General features: G+C 50.2%; 7 protein-coding genes across 7 annotated transcripts; 5 read left to right on the top strand and 2 right to left on the bottom strand.

Annotated features, from left to right (window-relative positions):
- Positions 1-164: 164 nt before the first annotated feature.
- BDV14DRAFT_165627 (putative small nuclear ribonucleoprotein SmG) lies at positions 165-1,035 on the bottom strand. Its single transcript, XM_073767355.1, has 5 exons — positions 903-1,035; positions 756-827; positions 556-630; positions 444-476; positions 165-369 (listed from the first exon to the last, which is right to left on the bottom strand). Exons 1-5 carry the CDS (start codon positions 930-932, stop codon positions 343-345), a joined length of 237 nt encoding a protein of 78 aa, XP_073632288.1. The 5' UTR covers positions 933-1,035; the 3' UTR covers positions 165-342.
- A 97-nt stretch (positions 1,036-1,132) lies between these two features.
- Positions 1,133-4,616, top strand: BDV14DRAFT_196153 (uncharacterized protein; the record flags this gene model as incomplete). Its single annotated transcript, XM_073772377.1, has 8 exons — positions 1,133-1,208; positions 1,280-2,416; positions 2,596-2,704; positions 2,772-2,932; positions 2,982-3,334; positions 3,390-3,668; positions 3,726-4,479; positions 4,534-4,616. 8 exons carry the CDS (start codon positions 1,133-1,135, stop codon positions 4,614-4,616), a joined length of 2,952 nt encoding a protein of 983 aa, XP_073632289.1.
- Positions 4,617-7,685: 3,069 nt separating this feature from the next.
- Positions 7,686-9,557, top strand: BDV14DRAFT_196154 (uncharacterized protein; the record flags this gene model as incomplete). The annotated part of the gene is made up of 2 exons (XM_073772378.1): positions 7,686-9,059; positions 9,465-9,557. 2 exons carry the CDS (start codon positions 7,686-7,688, stop codon positions 9,555-9,557), a joined length of 1,467 nt encoding a protein of 488 aa, XP_073632290.1.
- Positions 9,470-10,867, bottom strand: BDV14DRAFT_102944 (putative bis(5'-nucleosyl)-tetraphosphatase). The gene is made up of 2 exons (XM_073765523.1): positions 10,715-10,867; positions 9,470-10,654 (listed from the first exon to the last, which is right to left on the bottom strand). The coding sequence occupies exons 1-2, from the start codon at positions 10,838-10,840 to the stop codon at positions 9,752-9,754; spliced, it is 1,029 nt and encodes a 342-aa protein (XP_073632291.1). The 5' UTR covers positions 10,841-10,867; the 3' UTR covers positions 9,470-9,751.
- Positions 10,868-10,870: 3 nt separating this feature from the next.
- Positions 10,871-12,105, top strand: BDV14DRAFT_102954 (uncharacterized protein). The gene is made up of 3 exons (XM_073765524.1): positions 10,871-11,367; positions 11,438-11,518; positions 11,610-12,105. The coding sequence occupies exons 1-3, from the start codon at positions 11,229-11,231 to the stop codon at positions 11,996-11,998; spliced, it is 609 nt and encodes a 202-aa protein (XP_073632292.1). The 5' UTR covers positions 10,871-11,228; the 3' UTR covers positions 11,999-12,105.
- A 373-nt stretch (positions 12,106-12,478) lies between these two features.
- Positions 12,479-13,180, top strand: BDV14DRAFT_196156 (uncharacterized protein; the record flags this gene model as incomplete). Its single annotated transcript, XM_073772379.1, has 2 exons — positions 12,479-13,034; positions 13,113-13,180. 2 exons carry the CDS (start codon positions 12,479-12,481, stop codon positions 13,178-13,180), a joined length of 624 nt encoding a protein of 207 aa, XP_073632293.1.
- A 200-nt stretch (positions 13,181-13,380) lies between these two features.
- BDV14DRAFT_165662 (uncharacterized protein) lies at positions 13,381-13,632 on the top strand. The gene has a single exon (XM_073767356.1). The coding sequence runs from the start codon at positions 13,387-13,389 to the stop codon at positions 13,570-13,572; it is 186 nt and encodes a 61-aa protein (XP_073632294.1). The 5' UTR covers positions 13,381-13,386; the 3' UTR covers positions 13,573-13,632.
- Positions 13,633-17,460: the final 3,828 nt, after the last annotated feature.

Raw genomic sequence — 17,460 nt, forward strand, 5'->3', positions numbered from 1 at the left:
AAAGATACCCCGTTCCAGGATGGGATTGGAATGGGTCTTGATAGCGGAATATGAATGGTTGAAAGACAAAATCAGGTACGTAGGTGCATTATTGAATGCTCCCTAATCAGTAGCATGCCAGAGCTCTAAATTGAGTCTGATGGCCATGCAGGGCCCAGTAGGTGGTTGTAGTATCGATTAATAGATTTGAATTCTTTTTCCTCTCATACTCATAAACAAACATGACAAAATCGAAAAGGTCGATGCGAGCAGTCCATCCCGTGAACTCCTGTTTCTCTGAAGCAACCCACATACATGGTATGGTATAAAGCAAACCGTAGACGTCCCGACACCCCGCTGTCTCTATTTCTCGTTTATCCGTTCCAGGGCCTAAAGAATAAGGGCGTTAGTAATTGGACAAGATCGGCTGGTTTAAGACGGCGGAGAGCGCGAGCAGAACGAACCTCAAGCATGACAACTGAGTTTCCGCGAATGACCTATCGTGCGCATGTTGGTTAGCCTTAGATGCCGTAGAGCGGGGTTCATAAAATCCAGATCTAGGATGCGAGCACATACGATCATGCCGATAGCGACCTTCTCTCCACCTGGCTTCTCCTCGAATGCCTCGTCTAGAACGATGTTCATAAAGACCTAATCGCACGTGCTTCGTTAGCCCTGTCTACCCTCTTTCGACGTGGCTTTTGTGGACATTTTGCGGTGTTCGACGGCGGATGCAAAAAGCGGAGGGAGATAAGAATTAGATCGTTCGAACGTACATCGTAACCTCGTAGAACGCCAATGACTTTGCGGTTTCCGTTCAGTTCGCAGAATACCCGCTTCTCCATGTACTGTGAGCGCTAGAGGTTAGCTTTCCTTCCCTTATTTTGAGCAACTGACAGCAGGGTATAATCCTAAAGACCCACCTTCTTCAACTCTGGCTGTGCTTGAGGCATTTTGGCGATTGGATCTGGTTTCAATGAGCTGCCTTGGTGTTGAAGGCGCGCGATGCGGAACTTTCGATATGGCGGGAGGAAGCTGACCCGGAGAAATGATGTTCCCGAAGCTCAAAATTCCCCGGTGACGCAGTTGTCAACCAATACTCCGCATCAGCTTCAATTATTAGCGGACTTTGAGCTGAAAGGAGATTCTAGACATGAGCTCTGCATTCGCGAATCGAAGAAAGCCGCGCAAGGTGGGCGGAGGTGACGAGGACAACGATGAGGAGCAAGGTGAGCCTTCCGTCCAGATACAGCGCCTTGAGGCACCATTTGAGAGACCCAGAACCAACTCGTATGTCTAGATTCTGGCCCTGTCGTCAAGAGACCCATCGGATCAAAATCGAAGCAAAAGTCCAAAGCGCGTCTTTCGTATGGCCCCGGCGCAACATCAATGACAGATGGAGACGATGACGAAAGCGAAGTTATCGTACCAAAGAAGCATGGCCTAGGCCGGCGCGTGCTAGAAAACAGCACCTTTCAAAGATCTAAAACTCCATCAGAATCAGGAAATCAGCTTCCGCTCAGAGTCGGACCTGAACAAGATCGACCGAGCTACAATGCGGAGTACTTGAACGAACTCCGAAACCAAACGGCGTCAACCCCGAAGCCTACAAGCGATACGGAAATGAAGAACGAAGTGGATGTAGCGGCGAAATTTGGTGAAGTCATGAAAGTTACTGCGCCGTCGGCCATTCCCACCGAGGCTGAAATAAGAGAGAAAAAGGCTCGGCGGGCAAGGCTGGCCAAGGAACAAGATAGCCAGAGTTTGACGGAGCAGGATTATATCGCACTTGAAGAACATGCTGAGGATGACTGGGAGATGGTGGATAAAGATGACAGAGAAGACCTCAAGGACACGAGGCTCGTGCGAGACGACGAAGATTTTGCGGAAGGGTTCGACGATTATGTTGAGGATGGGCGCATATCTCTCGGCAGGAACGCCGAACGTGAGCAGAAGAAGAAACAGCGTGAACAAATGCGCGAGCTCATCGAAGATGCCGAGGCGCTATCGGATGAGGAGGATTCAGACTTGGAGGAAAAAGCAGCTTATGAAGCCGCCCAGACTAGGGCTGCGATGGGATATGGGGGCAAAGACATAGACCGACCGAAGACACCACCGAAGATGACATCTCTTCCTCGTCTTTCAACATGCTTGGACCGACTGAGAATGAATCTTGCTGTTCTGGAGAAGTCGAGATCACAGATGATCAACCGCATGGAGGAATTGAGGAAGGAGAAGGCCGATATTTCTACCCGAGAAGTCGAGATTCAGGCTCTGATCAAAGAAACCGGGGATCATTATGAAAAGCTCAAACAGGAAGCGGGCGTCACTCCTGGAACCGAAGTCGATACTCCCGCTACCACTGATTTCGAGAGCTCGCGTGGTCTAGAGAACATTGGGACATCGTCCATGGCGGTGTCCAATACGAACTCGGAAAGTGAGACTTGAGCGGCTGCAGCGTGATGTTAGTGTATGAACATCTTCGAGCGCGCCTGCTGCCAATGCTCCTAATCTAGAAGGTGCTACTCAACTCCTCCCACAAAATCACCACCATCACTCGACCTTGGACCATAGCACCTCAGCACTTCTGGAGTGCATAGTTCTCATCTATGTTAGTCCAAGTCGCCCGGACTCCTACGAGCCCCCGTCCGATGAGCCGAACGCCCTTCTTCTCCTTGGGTCGTTGGTCGCGAATCTGGCCTGAGCATGCGGGCGCACCCACCGAGTAAGTCATTGGTCGCGCGGTTCCTCACTTTTGTACAATAATAACTCATTATGCGAAGGCCACGTAGGGGCTTAAGTCTAATCGAATCACCTATTGATGAGAAAGATGGCACTTCTCCGCACCTGTACCGCCAGTCAGACGCAACTCCAATCGAGCTATTCTTTGACCTCTTCTTCGTTGCGAACTTGTCTACCTTTACGGCCACGCATGAGATTAACAACGTAGAAGGTGCGCGGCCTCTCGCAAATTGTCTGCTATATCTAATTGGCCGTCCTAGCTCTGGGTGCTTACATCGGCTTCCTTGGAGTGATCTGGTTTAGCTGGTTACAAGTGACCATGTATGATATCCGCTTCGCACGCGACTCGGTTTTCGAACGCATATGCAAGGCAATGCAACTAGGAGCCATGGTTGGATTCGCTTCTGCAGGCACAAGATTTACACTGCGGGTTCAGAATGAGAACGTCTGGGCCTTTCAATCTCTAAGTCTTCTCCTCGGCGGAAGCCGTCTCTTACTGTGCGTGCAGTACATCGTCAGTATCATGTTCATCCGAAAGCGATTGAGCAAGGCTGCCAAAGGATTGTACGTCATAGTAGCAACGCTACTTCTTTCCAGTTCGGTGCACTTCGGAGTAAGCCAATCGTCCAAAAACAGGAAAAGGACAGTCCCAGCTAACACAAAGAAAGATGTATTTCGCCTTCGGAGAAGATTCGGCGCCTTCCTACATTTGGACTGTTTGGTTTGTGATATTCTGGGTTGAGATGTGGATGGTGATCGCCACCTCCTGCATCACTCCAGAGATCGGATTCCAGGACACTCACCTAAACGTCCGCATGGGCCTTCTCACTTTGATCATCATTGGCGAAGGCGTCATCTCTGTTACGAGACTTGTCAACAAAACGGTACGGCCAGGCGGGTGGACCAAATGGTCGTTTGTTCACATCCTCGGCGTTACCACCAATGTCGTAAGGCTTTGTTGCCCATCCCTGCTTTACTGGAGCTTTCTGACGGCGGTGCATTAGTACTTCATCTGGCAGGAATATTTCGACCTCACCCCAAGGCATACTATGGGTACATTCGCCCAGCAAATCTGGGCCCAGTTGCACTTTCCGTTCCACGTGGTCCTCATTCTGCTCCTAGAAGGTTCGCAGATTCTTGCGTTGACCCTGGACATCACTTTGAAGCTGCAGTACCTTACGGAAACAATTTTGTTTGCCTGCGAAGTACCGCGGCCGGAACCCCAAGCGGCCATTAGACTGCTCCGACAGACAATAGAAGATATGGAGATTGAATACAGCCGTGGGGCGATTCGCGAACAGATGGCAATCCATGGCATTTTGAACGAGATTCCAAATCACCAGCTATGCCCTGCCAACGGAACAATCGGTTACGTATACATCAGCAATCTGTATAATGATCTGGTGGGAAACGTAACCTCGGCCCTCTTTGCAAGCATGAGGATTGTACCACCACGCAGTGCGCACGTTAGCACAATGAGCAGTTCCCAGCTGCTGAGGTTCTATGTCGAGCTCCTGGGGTTTGTGTACGTGTACTTTTTCATTGTTGCATCGCTTGCAATGTTTCTTTTTGCCGCCTTTAGCCTCCTTGCTCGACGCCACGACAAACCTCTGGCGATGGCAATCGGAGTGGCGGTTCGGATCATCTTGGGCGTCTTCCTAGCCTGTCTCACTATATTTGCGCAGCATTTTGAGCTTGCCTATTCTTTTATGAGGTCGCCTACAATACTATACGCATTTACGTTTGTGCTGTTAGGAGGTAAGCATCCACCGTTCATCTCAGCCGCAGCCTTTGTTTCTCACATCCATGCAGTGCTCTTGGTTGACCGACTTTTGGATCATTATGCCAACCACCAGGACAGCAAGGATCCGACGAGACGCAGGAAAGCGAGGTAAACGGGATGTATCTTTTTCTGTCGCCTTAGTCAACAGTTTGCGCTGTGCTATGACTGCGCTCTGACTGGACCCAAGTTTCAGTTGTCGGCCCAGAGTGGCGCAGGCAAACCGTTTATGGTTATCGATCCTTCTCGACGGGTCACTTCTCGCTTTCCAATGGGCCTGACGGGATTGCCGACAAGCATGGTGGACCTGGTAATTGGGATTGAGCTTTGTAGATACATCTGAAAGGTCACTAGAGACTAAGAGCGCGCTTGCATATTCGTGCATATACGTCGGATGAAGACAAGTCTTGGCCAACCCCATTGATGCGGGCGATCAGCGGAGCAATGCAAGACAAGAAAAGACAAGACAGAATGTACGCATAAGCAATAAAGAAATAATAATCAAAACATGAAACTCAACCGTTTTCTCTTTCCAGTCCCATAGTACGGGGAACACGGAGGCGCGTGCACTTCCCCCGCAAAAGTCTAAGACACCTCTAGACTCCCAGCTACCAACGCGCGGCAAACCGAGCAAAGCGTCAAACGGAGAAACCAGCGAAGGCGAAAAAAAAGTGGCGCGGCTGGACAGATGGACGGGTATTCTGATTTCCCAACGGTGGATAATAATAGCATACGGAGTGAACGCAGATCGGACCCGAGAAAGTCAAATCGTATACGGAGTAAAATGCGCAGCACTATGTGTCTAGAGGTACAGACAGCAGACAACCCGGCGCAACGAGATCTATCGAAACGCAGGTGCGCGTACGCACTACGCAAGGAGAAACTGGGTTGTGGGTTATGCTGGTAGCTGGTTAAACCCTAATCAAACAAACCAATGTCCACACAGCTGGACTGGACTCGAGGTTGGGAGGGTTGGTGGGAGAAGACACGCACACTGTGTGACTTGACCGGGATTGGCCTGCTGGGTTGGGGATGGCAGAGTAGAAAATTGAAATTAGAAATCGAAATCGAAATCGAGATCGGAACCGGACAGGCTGGCTTCAGCTGGACCGAGCTGGACCGCGAGAGCACAGGCGTTCGGTACGCACTGATGATCCCCGCGTACGTACATAAACTTACCTATGTACTGTGTCTATGACTGGAGTTGGAATTGGGGATTTGTTGGCTGTACCCAAGTTGGCTGGCTGGCTAGGTTGATCGGATTCAGAGCAGTGCGTTTGGTTGCACAGAGAGTATGCAAGTATGCAGTGGGCCACAGGCCTCCCAGGAATATGGTGCTGCGGGGAAAGTACGTCCTGCACATTCTGCACACCTGTTCAGAATACCAACTCACTCGCAGTCAACAGTTCTTGTTTTCTCTGATCCCGACGCCGGTAATAGGTCGATCTTTGCATCGGGTTGGCAGGTATCTACCCATCGATGTGGAATTTGTCTCCTGTACATGTAGGCCAGTTCTCCATCACTTGCAGCCGTCAAACTGCACGGACTTCTGGAAAGGGTACATACACTGTGGAGCTCTTATTGAGCTTATTGTTTGAAGGTGAGTCGAAGACAGTAGAATCAGTTTGGCTGAATTGTGTTCTTGAACGTCATGTCTACTTGAGTAGACCTGGTTGGAGTATGGGAATATACTAGGGGTCAGAAATCCATTTGGGCATGGCGCCGGGCAAAGTAGATCGTGCCTTGAGAGGAGGCTCCAGTCAGACAAGGATGTTCGCCACGCGTACGCGGAACATTGTAAGGCTCAGTCTGTGATAGAGTGGTTTCAAAGTACGGAAATTGCCAGGAGGCTTAACTGGCGATGTAGACAAAGAAATCGCCTGGCTTGGCGGCCTGAGCTGGGCTAGGCTCTGTCTGCAACGGCTCGGTGTCGCCTTGCGTAAACGTTTCCTCTCGGGCCATTTTCTGACTGCTGCTGTTGAATCGGAAGCGCGAACAAAAAAGCCCTATGTGGCCAACCGCCGAGCGGGCTTAGCCGTGCAACACAAGTCTCTGACGCCCCATCCAAGCTACCATTTCCTGCTGGAATCCCTGAATCTCAACCTGTTATTGATCTGCATTCAATGTTTTTAGTCTTAATCAGAGTGGCCACTCTTCCGCAACGTGCGCCACCGATCGAGCCACATTGGAACTAGACGGCTTCCGCTCAACAGTAATTTGAGACTTATCACTTGATCGTCGGCGAAAGACCGTGGAGAACTAATAGAGTTATGCTTAGAGCCCCCTTTTCTCTCTGGGGATGATCGCCATTCAGGCAATACCCATGTCGAATGTCGGCATGTCAGTGGACAAAAGTCAGAGACCAAGGTTTAGCTCCCATAGCCATGTATCTGTTGCACTGCGAATCTGGAGCCCCCTTTCCGTTAGTACATATCGTGCAAGTTATGATAAAAGGAGCTAGTAGTTTCCAGGGATGTGTACTCTGAAACCATATTAAAGGAAGACCTCACGGTGTCTGATGTCAGAGAGAAAATGACGATGGGCATCTTGTCGCCATCCTGAACCTCTCTTCGATGATTTCGTTTCAAATGCTGCTGTCATCCACATATTATTCATTGCCCTCTCGAGAGTAAAACATTTTAAAACAAAATATTTCCCCATCGTTCGGATTAGCGTTGGATCTGCTTCTCAAACCACCTTACCTAAGACGTCGAGCACTGAGACATAGTATCTACCGCACGTTAGTCTCCAGCCATACCAAAAACAAGGTCGCCTACCCGATTTGCAGACGTCAGAGGTCTTATGCCAGTGACCTATACCTTCTCCCGCCCGGTCTTCCCGATTTGAGTTCCATCCTCATTCGTTTCCGGTCTGCTTCCAGTAACAGGACGAATCGTCGCTTGAGAAAACCACCCAATACAAGAAGGCCCCGCTGGTTGTGCAGTTTGGTGAGTGGTTGGCTGGCCACATCTGACGGTAAGTCAAAAGCTGCATCTGAGACCCCTCCATTCAGATATTGCCGTGCTGACTGAGACCCTTAGTCCTGCAGGTGCCCTTATACACTGGACGAGGTGCATAGTCTAGTATCAAGCGGATGCATATGCCTCATTCACTTTCAACACCAGCCATGGGCGACAGGAGCGGTGAAGTTGATAGCATAGGCCACTTGCTTCACATTAAAGCAATGCCCCGCCTCTTCGCTGGACCCCAGAGCTTGAGCAAAAACATGGCTTTCGACCGCAAATATCCGCTCGCTTCTTCTTCATACTTTGACGTTCCAATGGATACCTTCGGACATGGTCTTCCCGCACTCAATTTCGATCCTCGAACAATGCATATCCCCAGCCCAGAGACAACCGCGGGGTCTGAGCAGTTCCAGATGCGTAACAACATGACGGTAGACAGACTGTCGTCAATGACTCCCAATATGATACCGAACGGCGACTTCCTGGTGCGGGAATCTCAGACCAATGCAGTACAGTATAACTCTTGGCCTATGAGCTTCCCATTAGGCGAACCAACGGAAAGCGATATATCCAACACATTTGACAGTCGATCGACGTCACAGAACTCGCAATGCTGGATACCCCTCGAAATCGAGAATCTCAGCCCGGCAAGTCAGCCCGCAGTCGACGAAATCAGCTTCAGCAATGCCGATGCTCCATCTCCTCACTTGTTTCATCCTGTTCCGAGACACACTCCGCAGTCCGTGACCAGCTATTTCACATCCGAAAAAGTACCGGAGGCATCATCAGCGTTGGGGCAAATGGACAATTCCCTTCCAGATCGCACATCTGAGACCAATGTGTGTACTGCGCAGGAACCAGAGTGGACGAATGACAATCTGCTTTATCCAGGCCTTCTTCCAAGCCAGCCCACCGGGACAGCTTCCATCACCAGCACGACGGATACTTATACAGTCATGGCGCCTAGCAATACGTACAACACCAGCACAGTCCACTCTTGGCCTCCCATCAGTTCTCAAATATCCTTTGAGGTACAGCAACCCACTGCCAATCAAAGCGAAGACGACCTCTCTTGGAACAATGCACCAATTTGGACTGGCGTCAGTCAGCAACAAAATCAAATCAGCCAGTTTCCCGTGACAGCCACGGACATCGATGGCTTACTTTACATGGGGTCCAGTACTGAAACATATGTCCAACCGCCGTCGCTGCTTGATCTTTCTGGGTTGACTAGCTCCACTTTGTACCTGAACGGTGACAATTCAACGAGTCCAGAGTACAACCAGACCCAATACCTGAACGATGAGGTCGGATCCCAAGATGAGTTTCAGCGCGATGACTCGACAGACTCATGCTTCAATATCCCTAGAAATATGCCGTCCCGATCAGGTCATACCAGCTGCGTTTCATCTTGGACAGTCGACGCCAAGAATGCCCTTCTCCTGGACTATAAACGCCGCGGACTGTCATACAAGGACATCAAGAGGATTGGCGGTTTCAAAGAGGCCGAGTCAACTCTTCGCGGCAGATATCGGACTTTGACGAAATCAAAAGAGCAGCGGGTGCGAAGACCACAGTGGCACGAGAATGATGTAAGTTTCTGGTAGTAATGGCATCGAGCTTTGACCATCGCTGACCCTAAGAAGATCAGACTTTTACGCGAAGCTGTCAGCATATACTCGGATACTGCCAGATACGGCGATTGCTTTACCCTATACCGTTCGAGACGCCCAGATTCAGAATCCAGAGTACCTTGGAAGAAGGTCGCCCGTTACATCTGGGCGCAAGGAGGCTCGTACCATTTCGGCAATTCCACCTGCAAAAAGAAGTGGTGCGAAGTGCAGGGTCGGATGCGACTTTGACACAGGCACTCTTTGAGAGGAGGTCCGCGCCTGGAAGACTCAATACGAATGTAATGCTATAGATGTACCTATGTAGAACACGTGTTAGTGATAATATGAATGTCTAATGAGTAACATACCTACTAATGGCAGTAGATGGCAAAGATTTTCAACGCCAAAGATGCTATTCCAATGTCAATGGTTCAAATAGTGTGTGCTCTTCTCTCTGGAGAGGTGTTTCCCTCGTGATTGTAATCTTGACGCAGCGGGTTTGAAGTGGTGAAGGAGAAGTTGGGAGCGGGTTCGATGAATTGTTTCAGCGCAACGCACGTGATGAAGTATGTACAAGTGGAAAGCGCTACCAAACCCCAACCTTCTCGGGCCATTTCGAATATAACCAAATACGACTACTGCGCTAAATGATCAACTGGGGTCTATAATATTTACAGCCGCGAGACCTCGCGAATATCCGGATGCGGGAACCCAATTGAAGCAAGCACCTTTGTCAAGCCATCAGAATTCCTTCGCAACTCGTTCCACTCCGCTTCAGCCTTGACCATCATCGTGCCAGCGAGAAGGGTTCCGTTGAGTTCAACAACCCCAGCTTCGGCGACATCCTCACGCGCCGCATCATCAACTGAGACGACAGCACTCACGCTCTTCCTTGGGCAGATCATCATCGTTGATTCGGTCATTGCTAGGTTGTAACTGAACGCCGCTGGTCCTGAACTTGAGCGCACCTGGTCCTGGGGGGCTCCTGCAGCTACTCCAGCCGCCTTATATAACGACAGATATATTTCGTGAAGCCGCTCAGCAGATGCATCAGAAGGTAGCGGTAGGGCGAAGTTCGCGAGCGGGATTGTGTCTATGCGTCGGAACTCCGACTCCGAGTCAGCCGGCTGTGATGGGACCGCGTCGATGAGGGGTTTCCAGGAACCAGACTCGTCGTCTTGCGACATGGCCTCTACAGGAAGAAACTGTAGATGCCGGTGCGGTTGGCTCGCCCCGCTTTCGTAACCGGAGTTGAAGAAGGCGAATAGCCTCTTCGACACTGTGCCGTCACCGCCCCATGCCTTGACGCAAGCGTACGCAGCCGCGAGATCCTCCTTCTCAAGTATATCTGTTTGTTCCTTCCAAGCGGTTGTCGCGAGAATAAAGTGATCTGGAATGACGGGGAATTTGTTCAGAACGAGGAAATGTGTCGGGCTTTCTTTCGGAAAGTGTGCGATGAGAAGGTCCGGTGACGGGTTTTCGAAGGGATCGAATCGTTTCTTTGTACTTTTGTCGTCGGCTTTGGGCTTTCCTGTTGGTTTGTTTGCGAGGGCAGGGCAGTATCTGAGTTGATACTAGCAGCAAAGTTAGTCATCGCATCTTGGGTTGACAAGGAACAGACGACGAGCACTCACGGGGACGCCACCGGGGCGCAGGATCTCAAGATGGGTTTGGGAAAAGGTCAAATGGCCGGCGTCCTTGGCGGCCTTGAAGCGCTTCGCTACGAGAGCTGGAAGGCTCTCGGTGAGACCGAGTTGCATTATTATTATTATGGTAGAGTGAGTGACAGAGGAGAGTTGGAGAAGAAGGGAGACAATGCTGGGTCGAGGATCGGAGAAAGACGCCATGCGGGGATGCGGCGGGGCTGATCGACCACTAACCACTCTACACTCTACAAAGTACCTTCTTTCACCTCTCTGTTGATTTATCAACTATCCCTTGTTTTTTCATGCATCCGATGTCTTTTAATCCCGGCAGTCCTACTGCTCAAGGTACCACAAACAGACTTAGGCGCCATGCTTGCTTTTTGCATTTGGAATCTCTCGCAAACAGCGAACAGAGCTCCGTCTACCAGCTGTCACATAAGACCACCCTCCCCCGTCGAGGCCTCGAAATTTTCTTCAACATGTCCAATACGAGTCTGCAACAATGAACCAAACCTTCACTCTCAAGCCTGTTAGTTCAGAAATGCTTGAATTAGCCATTGACCGAGTTTTCACCAAGACTCCTCTTCTCGCACGCTATTCCAGATCGCTATGGATGGATGGCCTGCAACAGCTGAGTAAGGGTATCTTTCCCAGATCACTCTTCTTTTCTTCACTTGACTCCTAGCCACTGACATTTCCTTCCGCGTACAGATGAAGCTATCTCTTACCAGGCAAAGGCGTGGTGCCTCAATGCACGTGCGATGTGTATCCTCAGCCTTTTGATCGTATCAGGTACACCCGCCTTTCTCCCCCGCCCAAGAATAACTCTCTCTGAAGTACAAGTGCAAGAAGGAAGCTTACAAATTTACTGCCTATGACACAGTATCCTTCAGGGCAGTCCTCACCACCCAAACCTACCCGTACCGTCATATCTCGATCGACAAGTCTGCACTGAACACCGCCCTAGCCGCCATGGCCTTCCTCGGCCTATATGTACTCCCGGCAGCGATTATGGCAAGTGATTCAATGGCTTTTATTGTGGCTTCCTCGGGCATTAATATCAAGATGTCCTCCCTACCGGCAGCTTTGACTTACTTGTTACCGCCTTTCATGCTCATCTGGATCAAGATTTGGTGGGATGATGATCGGCGTAAAGCTAGTCTGCCCTGCAAGCTGTTCTGTATCTTGGTGGACATGGTCATATTCCAAGCTTGTGTGTTGTTATCGATGGTCTTGGGTTGGGGCTCGAGTACGGCGACAAAGGCGACGTAGTTTCGTTGCCTTACCTTCGCCATCGTCATGCTTGCAATGATACCGGTGTCACCTCTGCTGGCGGGTGAGCGTTAGTTTCGACGAGGTATCTTCATAATGAAACAAGGTATGGATTTTTGATGTATGTCTAAAAGTTAAGGAATCTTATTTTGTTATTAGTCCTCATGTGCAGTACTACGCTCGTTAATGAAATTGGAATCCTCTGTCGTCTCTTTAACTGCTCTGGTGGAGACATGTACTTGGTGTTCATATTCTGCTGAGCAAGTTCTTGGTCATTTTTGGTAGACACCTAGTTTCTGTGCGTCTGGTCTCTGTCTTAGCAGCTGCCGTCTTCTGTTGATTTTAAAAAATGCACCCATTTCTCCTCCGCATGCACCGTCCACCATCCATCTCCTCTCCACAACCGAACCTCAACACAACACAACACAACACAACACACTTTCTTAACCACGGAACCAGGAGCATCCAACATCATCGACCATGGACTTCTTCAATTTCAATCCTCAACTCCCCAACCTCGTCCTCTCCGCGTCAGAGGCCCTCGAAACCTCCCTCTTCCTCTTCAAAGACAACACACCCATGCTCCCTCCCATCCCGTCGTCCAAGAATAACAGAGAATGGGACACCCTCTCAGACTGGCTTTGGGGAAATTTGAACATTTTCCTAAAATTCCTTCTCAAGTGCTGGATATCTATTTCGTCTTATATCCCGAACTGGCCAAGCGATGAGCCCTCCCCCTTTACCAGCGACGCACCCACCCTCCCCCCAATCCCCTCACGCAACACAAAGCATGAACGAGATAACCTCTCGGACTGGATCTGGAGAAACTTCAATATGCTCCTTAATTATCTCTCGACATGCTGGATTACAATCTCTTCTAAAATCCCAAGCTGGCTAAGTGATTTCTGGAAGTGGCTTTGGGATTATTATAAGGGTTCGGACTTAGATTCGGATACAAATGCAGGGGATATTACCGAGTGGATTGCCGCAGAGGGTCGGTTGAGAGGTGGGTTGAAGTGGGCTGGACGGCATAAAGGTACGTAAGGATACACAGTCTTCTCTACGGGAGGTGAGTACAACGATGAATCTCCGGCTAACATCAACGCATGAACAGAAAGCCTTAGGACAGCTCTTGTCTGGCTGGTCATCTTTCTAGCAGTTTATCTATGGATACAGAGTTAGGGGTTTGGATCTCTGGGGATCGTCAAGGGTAGATACGACTCTCCCCTCCTCTAGCCCCAAGCCTGTACACAAAATCCAACGCAATTCATACGTCTCACAGGCTCTAACGCAGCTTGTTTCCAGTCTGTCATGTATGGTGGGTACGTTCCAGCGGGAGGAATCTTCGCTACGCTGACGAGTTGGGAAATGCTCGGGACGTTGGGGACATGGGCTGCGGGAATCGCGGGGACTGTTGCGACGGGAGTTACGATGGTGGAGCGGTGGATGGAACAAGTGGTTGTGTATATCTTTGGATGATGGTCTATGGCTTGGTGAAAGAGGCGCGCTTGTGCTTGGTTATTGCTAAATGGTCCTGCCACTGGCTGAATCTGTTGGTTTTGGTTTCTTGGTGAGGTGTTGTTTGTGTATGACTGAAATGCGTTTACTCTCTCTCTTAGAAAAACGGCACCTACCTACGGTATCTACCTTACCTACCTATTTTATCTCTGGAATTTTCCCTTCCCTGATCGCGCGGTTTTGCAAAAGCAGACGGTCCCCCAAGTGGAGTCTTCAGGAGTACGTTCCATTTTTATTCAATCTCGGATATTCAAATAGACATTCAACACACTACGGCATATATCAAATGATGGTTAAATCATCAGAGCAGACCAAAGAAGGCACGAGTCGAGCCACCAGGGCGGGCATGACCGAGACCTCCATTGTCATTGTCATTATCATTATCATTATGTCAAGAACTTCGAACTTCGGACCTCAATAAATGAGCCTCCTCTAGGCGTTGGGTCCACAGGACTGGACCTCCTGCACATATACCGGAACCAACTAGTCTTGACAGAAGTAACGCCTTCATGGAAGTCATTGAACGCCACTATCCGTACATATACCTACCTTTATATCCAGGCCCTTTTGACATGATTCGCCTCTAAGACTCTCAAGACCTAAGCTGCGCAAGCTAACGAGTCCTCCCTTGAGTTCCTCGCAAGAAGCATACTCTAGCATTGGAAGGGCGGAGATGAGATCTGTCGGTCGGTCGTCCGTTTGGATCATCTTGCATCGTGTACGTTGGGGTGTGCTCTTAGGTGAGGAGGAAGAGCTTGCGCTTGCGTTGGATGATCTGATTGTCGTCGGATCGTGTCTTCGGTTCTCGACTTTTACGGTGTCATGTCTGGGGCGCGGTGGGTAGATCGATACGTAGTGGAGGCATGCAGCGGCAGCAGAGTGGTGCGGTAACTAGGAGGATCTTAGTATTCTGGTTAGCGATTGATTCTGCTTCTTCGGTTGGATTGGTGTAGGCTGGCTTAGTTGCTGGTGACAAGGCATCTTGTCTTCAATGTTTGCAAATATATATTCACGACTCCACTGCGTATACTTTGATATCTAGTATGAGGGCGGGCGCGGCCGTGGTCGGGGAGACGGAAAGAATGAGGAGTCGTCTGTGGCTGTTTCATACGTGTTTACTCAATGCTTTGATGCGACTAGTAAGAGCTGTAGCTATTGGTTGACTTGGTTGATGCATTTGAGAGAGAGCACGGTATAACTGGGTTATCTGCCTACATTCTACGACCTACTGCTTCTCCTGATCTACGAAGAAGTATCTACACTCCATCTGCCAGAATAAACATAGATTCAGGCCCACTGTCAGCACCGGATAGCACTGCCAACATGGTACCATAACCCTTCTGGGTAAAGAGTCCTGGAGGTGGCCACGGGCTATATCCCAACCAACCGATCAACTGCACGCGCAATCGATCAGACATATTTTGCAGGACAAGAGAAAGAACACGCAATCTCCCTAAGTTCCTGCAAAAGAGCATCCCTTTCGGCCCCAATCTCAAGAAAAGGGGGCTTGGATTGTTGGTAGGCCTAGTATGGCATGGCATGGCATGCAAATACTCCGAAACCGATGAGCATCCGCAGACCCTGGCCTCGCTCGATATCTAATTCCAAATATGCAGCATGCACCATCTATCACGCATTAGCCTCAACGTGCACAGCCAACCAGACAAGGCAATTGTTGGGTGGCCTAAAGGATCGGCTCCGGCGGTTTGGCACCAGCGTTACTAGCACTGCACCAGCGCAGTAGATTACTGAAATCTCAGCACGGGGAGTGGTCGACTGAATCCAATATCGTGGATAACGGAAGCCATTGGATGCGGCTTGTAATGAGGCGCTGCGCTGCTGGGCTAATGAGAATGCAGGGATGGGGTCTTGTTTTCTGTTTCCGGGTAAGGTTTGCAATCCGTCATACTTACTTCGTACTCTGTAACCGTTTCATCCACGGAGGACGGCAGTTGCTCGGATTGAGTGCTAGTTCAGCTGCATTAGTCTGATAAGGAGGTTCGTCTGGCGGTCTGCAAGTCCGTTGGTCTGTCACTTGTACAGCGCCACGATAGTGCAGGGCCGGACATTGTCCGTGGAAGGTCTGGAATCTGGATGGAAGAGCGAGACAGGACGGGAAACGTTGGAACCATGCTGCAGTCTGCTGATACGAACTTCGGTCCGTTGGTGGCTTGTGCTTCACGCTAGCTGGAGCCTGGAGTCTGGAGACTGAGGAGTAAGACGAGGTGGAACCCGTCAGACTCAGCCCTGTCGTAAAAAAGTCCATTTTGGTGAGTAGTAATGCGTACTAGGCGTCCGGGGTTTCCGACGGCTATACTGGTATTGGAGAATGTGGTAGAATTGTGGCTTGCCATGAAGGAAAAAGAGCGAATAAAGACTGCAGTGGCTCTAGCGGCTCAGCTGTTGAGGTCTTGCAGAAATGTAACGGTTTGGCCAGGTCGCGTCCACATCACCTGTGCGGTCTCGTTTTAGCCTTTAGGAGCGGTCCGTCCATGAAGATGCGATTGGTCGCTGTGCAGCCATTACAGGTGCATATGCTCATGCCGAGGAATATAGGGCTGGTAGTGTCTGCCACTCGAGTTGCCCTGTTCTCCTTGGCGACTAAGGGTCCTCGCGGTCAGACTCACGCAATACAGCCAGCGAGTTAGCTATAGACACGAGACGGTTATCAAACGACTAAGATCAAGGTGCAGACTGCAGACGTACGAAAGCAACGCAGGATGACGGAAAGGGGGGAGGAAGGAATCCCTGTAGAGAGAATTAATATCGAGTGAGGCTTAGACGCACGAAATAGGAGAAGGCGGTATAGCAATCCTCCGGACTGCTGCAAACCTGCAAGCCTTCATGCGCTTCAGCCCTACGAGACCGAGTCTACCTGATACTCGACAGCAGCGTAGCTATAGTATCAGGAGAATGTAGTGGTCTCTATACCTTGTCAATGAGCGGGTCGCCAGATACCGCTGAGGGTTCGCCATTCTGACCATTATTAATCCGTAGCCAAGTGATACCATTCCAACGCACCTTCCGCCGAGTTTTCAATCCCAAACCAACATGGACAGAAATGGCAGGATTGAGGCAGATCTTGCTGTTTGTCCGCGGTCTCGACGGTCCGCAGCGATCTCATCATCCAGGCTCTTGGAACCTTGAGGCCTAACAGAATAATAATGACTCGCGAGCAGGGCCATTGCGCATACAGGGATGGTGATAAGCTTGGCGAGTCAGCAACCAATAGCAGGGAAAATCGCTATTTAGAACGCAGCGACAGCGAATTGCGCATGGGACGCCTTACCGCAGCAGCGCTGACCGTTCATTTGTATGGGCGCCAGTGCGTTACTCACCAAAACACACGGTGTGCGAAACCGCGCTAATTAGCCTAGATTGTTCTGGATTGTTGTTTGGAGAAGCGAGATAGCCTCCTGAATTCTCCTTTTCCCTGCTTCAGGGATGATTGATGCAGCGGGTGCCACGTATTGACGAAAAAAGAAAATAATACGCCAGACGACGGTGGCCAGTAGCACTGCTCGTTTGCGACTACTGCTTTCAGAAGTTCATCTCTGCTCGCTCGCTTTGTGAAACGCCCATCGATGCCTCGTGGTATTGACAGGTGCCATCAGCGATCGGATCTTTTCTGGCGTCAGCACATAGATCGGTTGGCAATTAAACACTGGAATAGAATGCTGAGGAACCAAAGTAGCGGGCCATCGTGAGTGTCGGAGGGGAGGCCTAACTCCAGTCTCCAGCCTCCAGCGTACTGGATTCTGCATTCTGTAGCGTAGCTTGCGTGTGCATGGTGCTGAAGAAGAACGGGAGTCAAGACGGAGAAGAGCAGAACCCCGTGCAGTGCAAGAATCCACGGCATCAACGGAGTTGGCCCCTTTCAGCAGTCACAAAGCTTGGCTGGCAACACAACCCAGAATCCCGTTCTACAAAAGACGGAGTTAGTC

The sequence above is a fragment of the Aspergillus stella-maris genome (assembly GCF_047715825.1).
Source record: "Aspergillus stella-maris strain CBS 113639 unplaced genomic scaffold BDV14scaffold_5, whole genome shotgun sequence".
NCBI classification, from domain to species: Eukaryota; Fungi; Ascomycota; class Eurotiomycetes; order Eurotiales; family Aspergillaceae; genus Aspergillus; species Aspergillus stella-maris.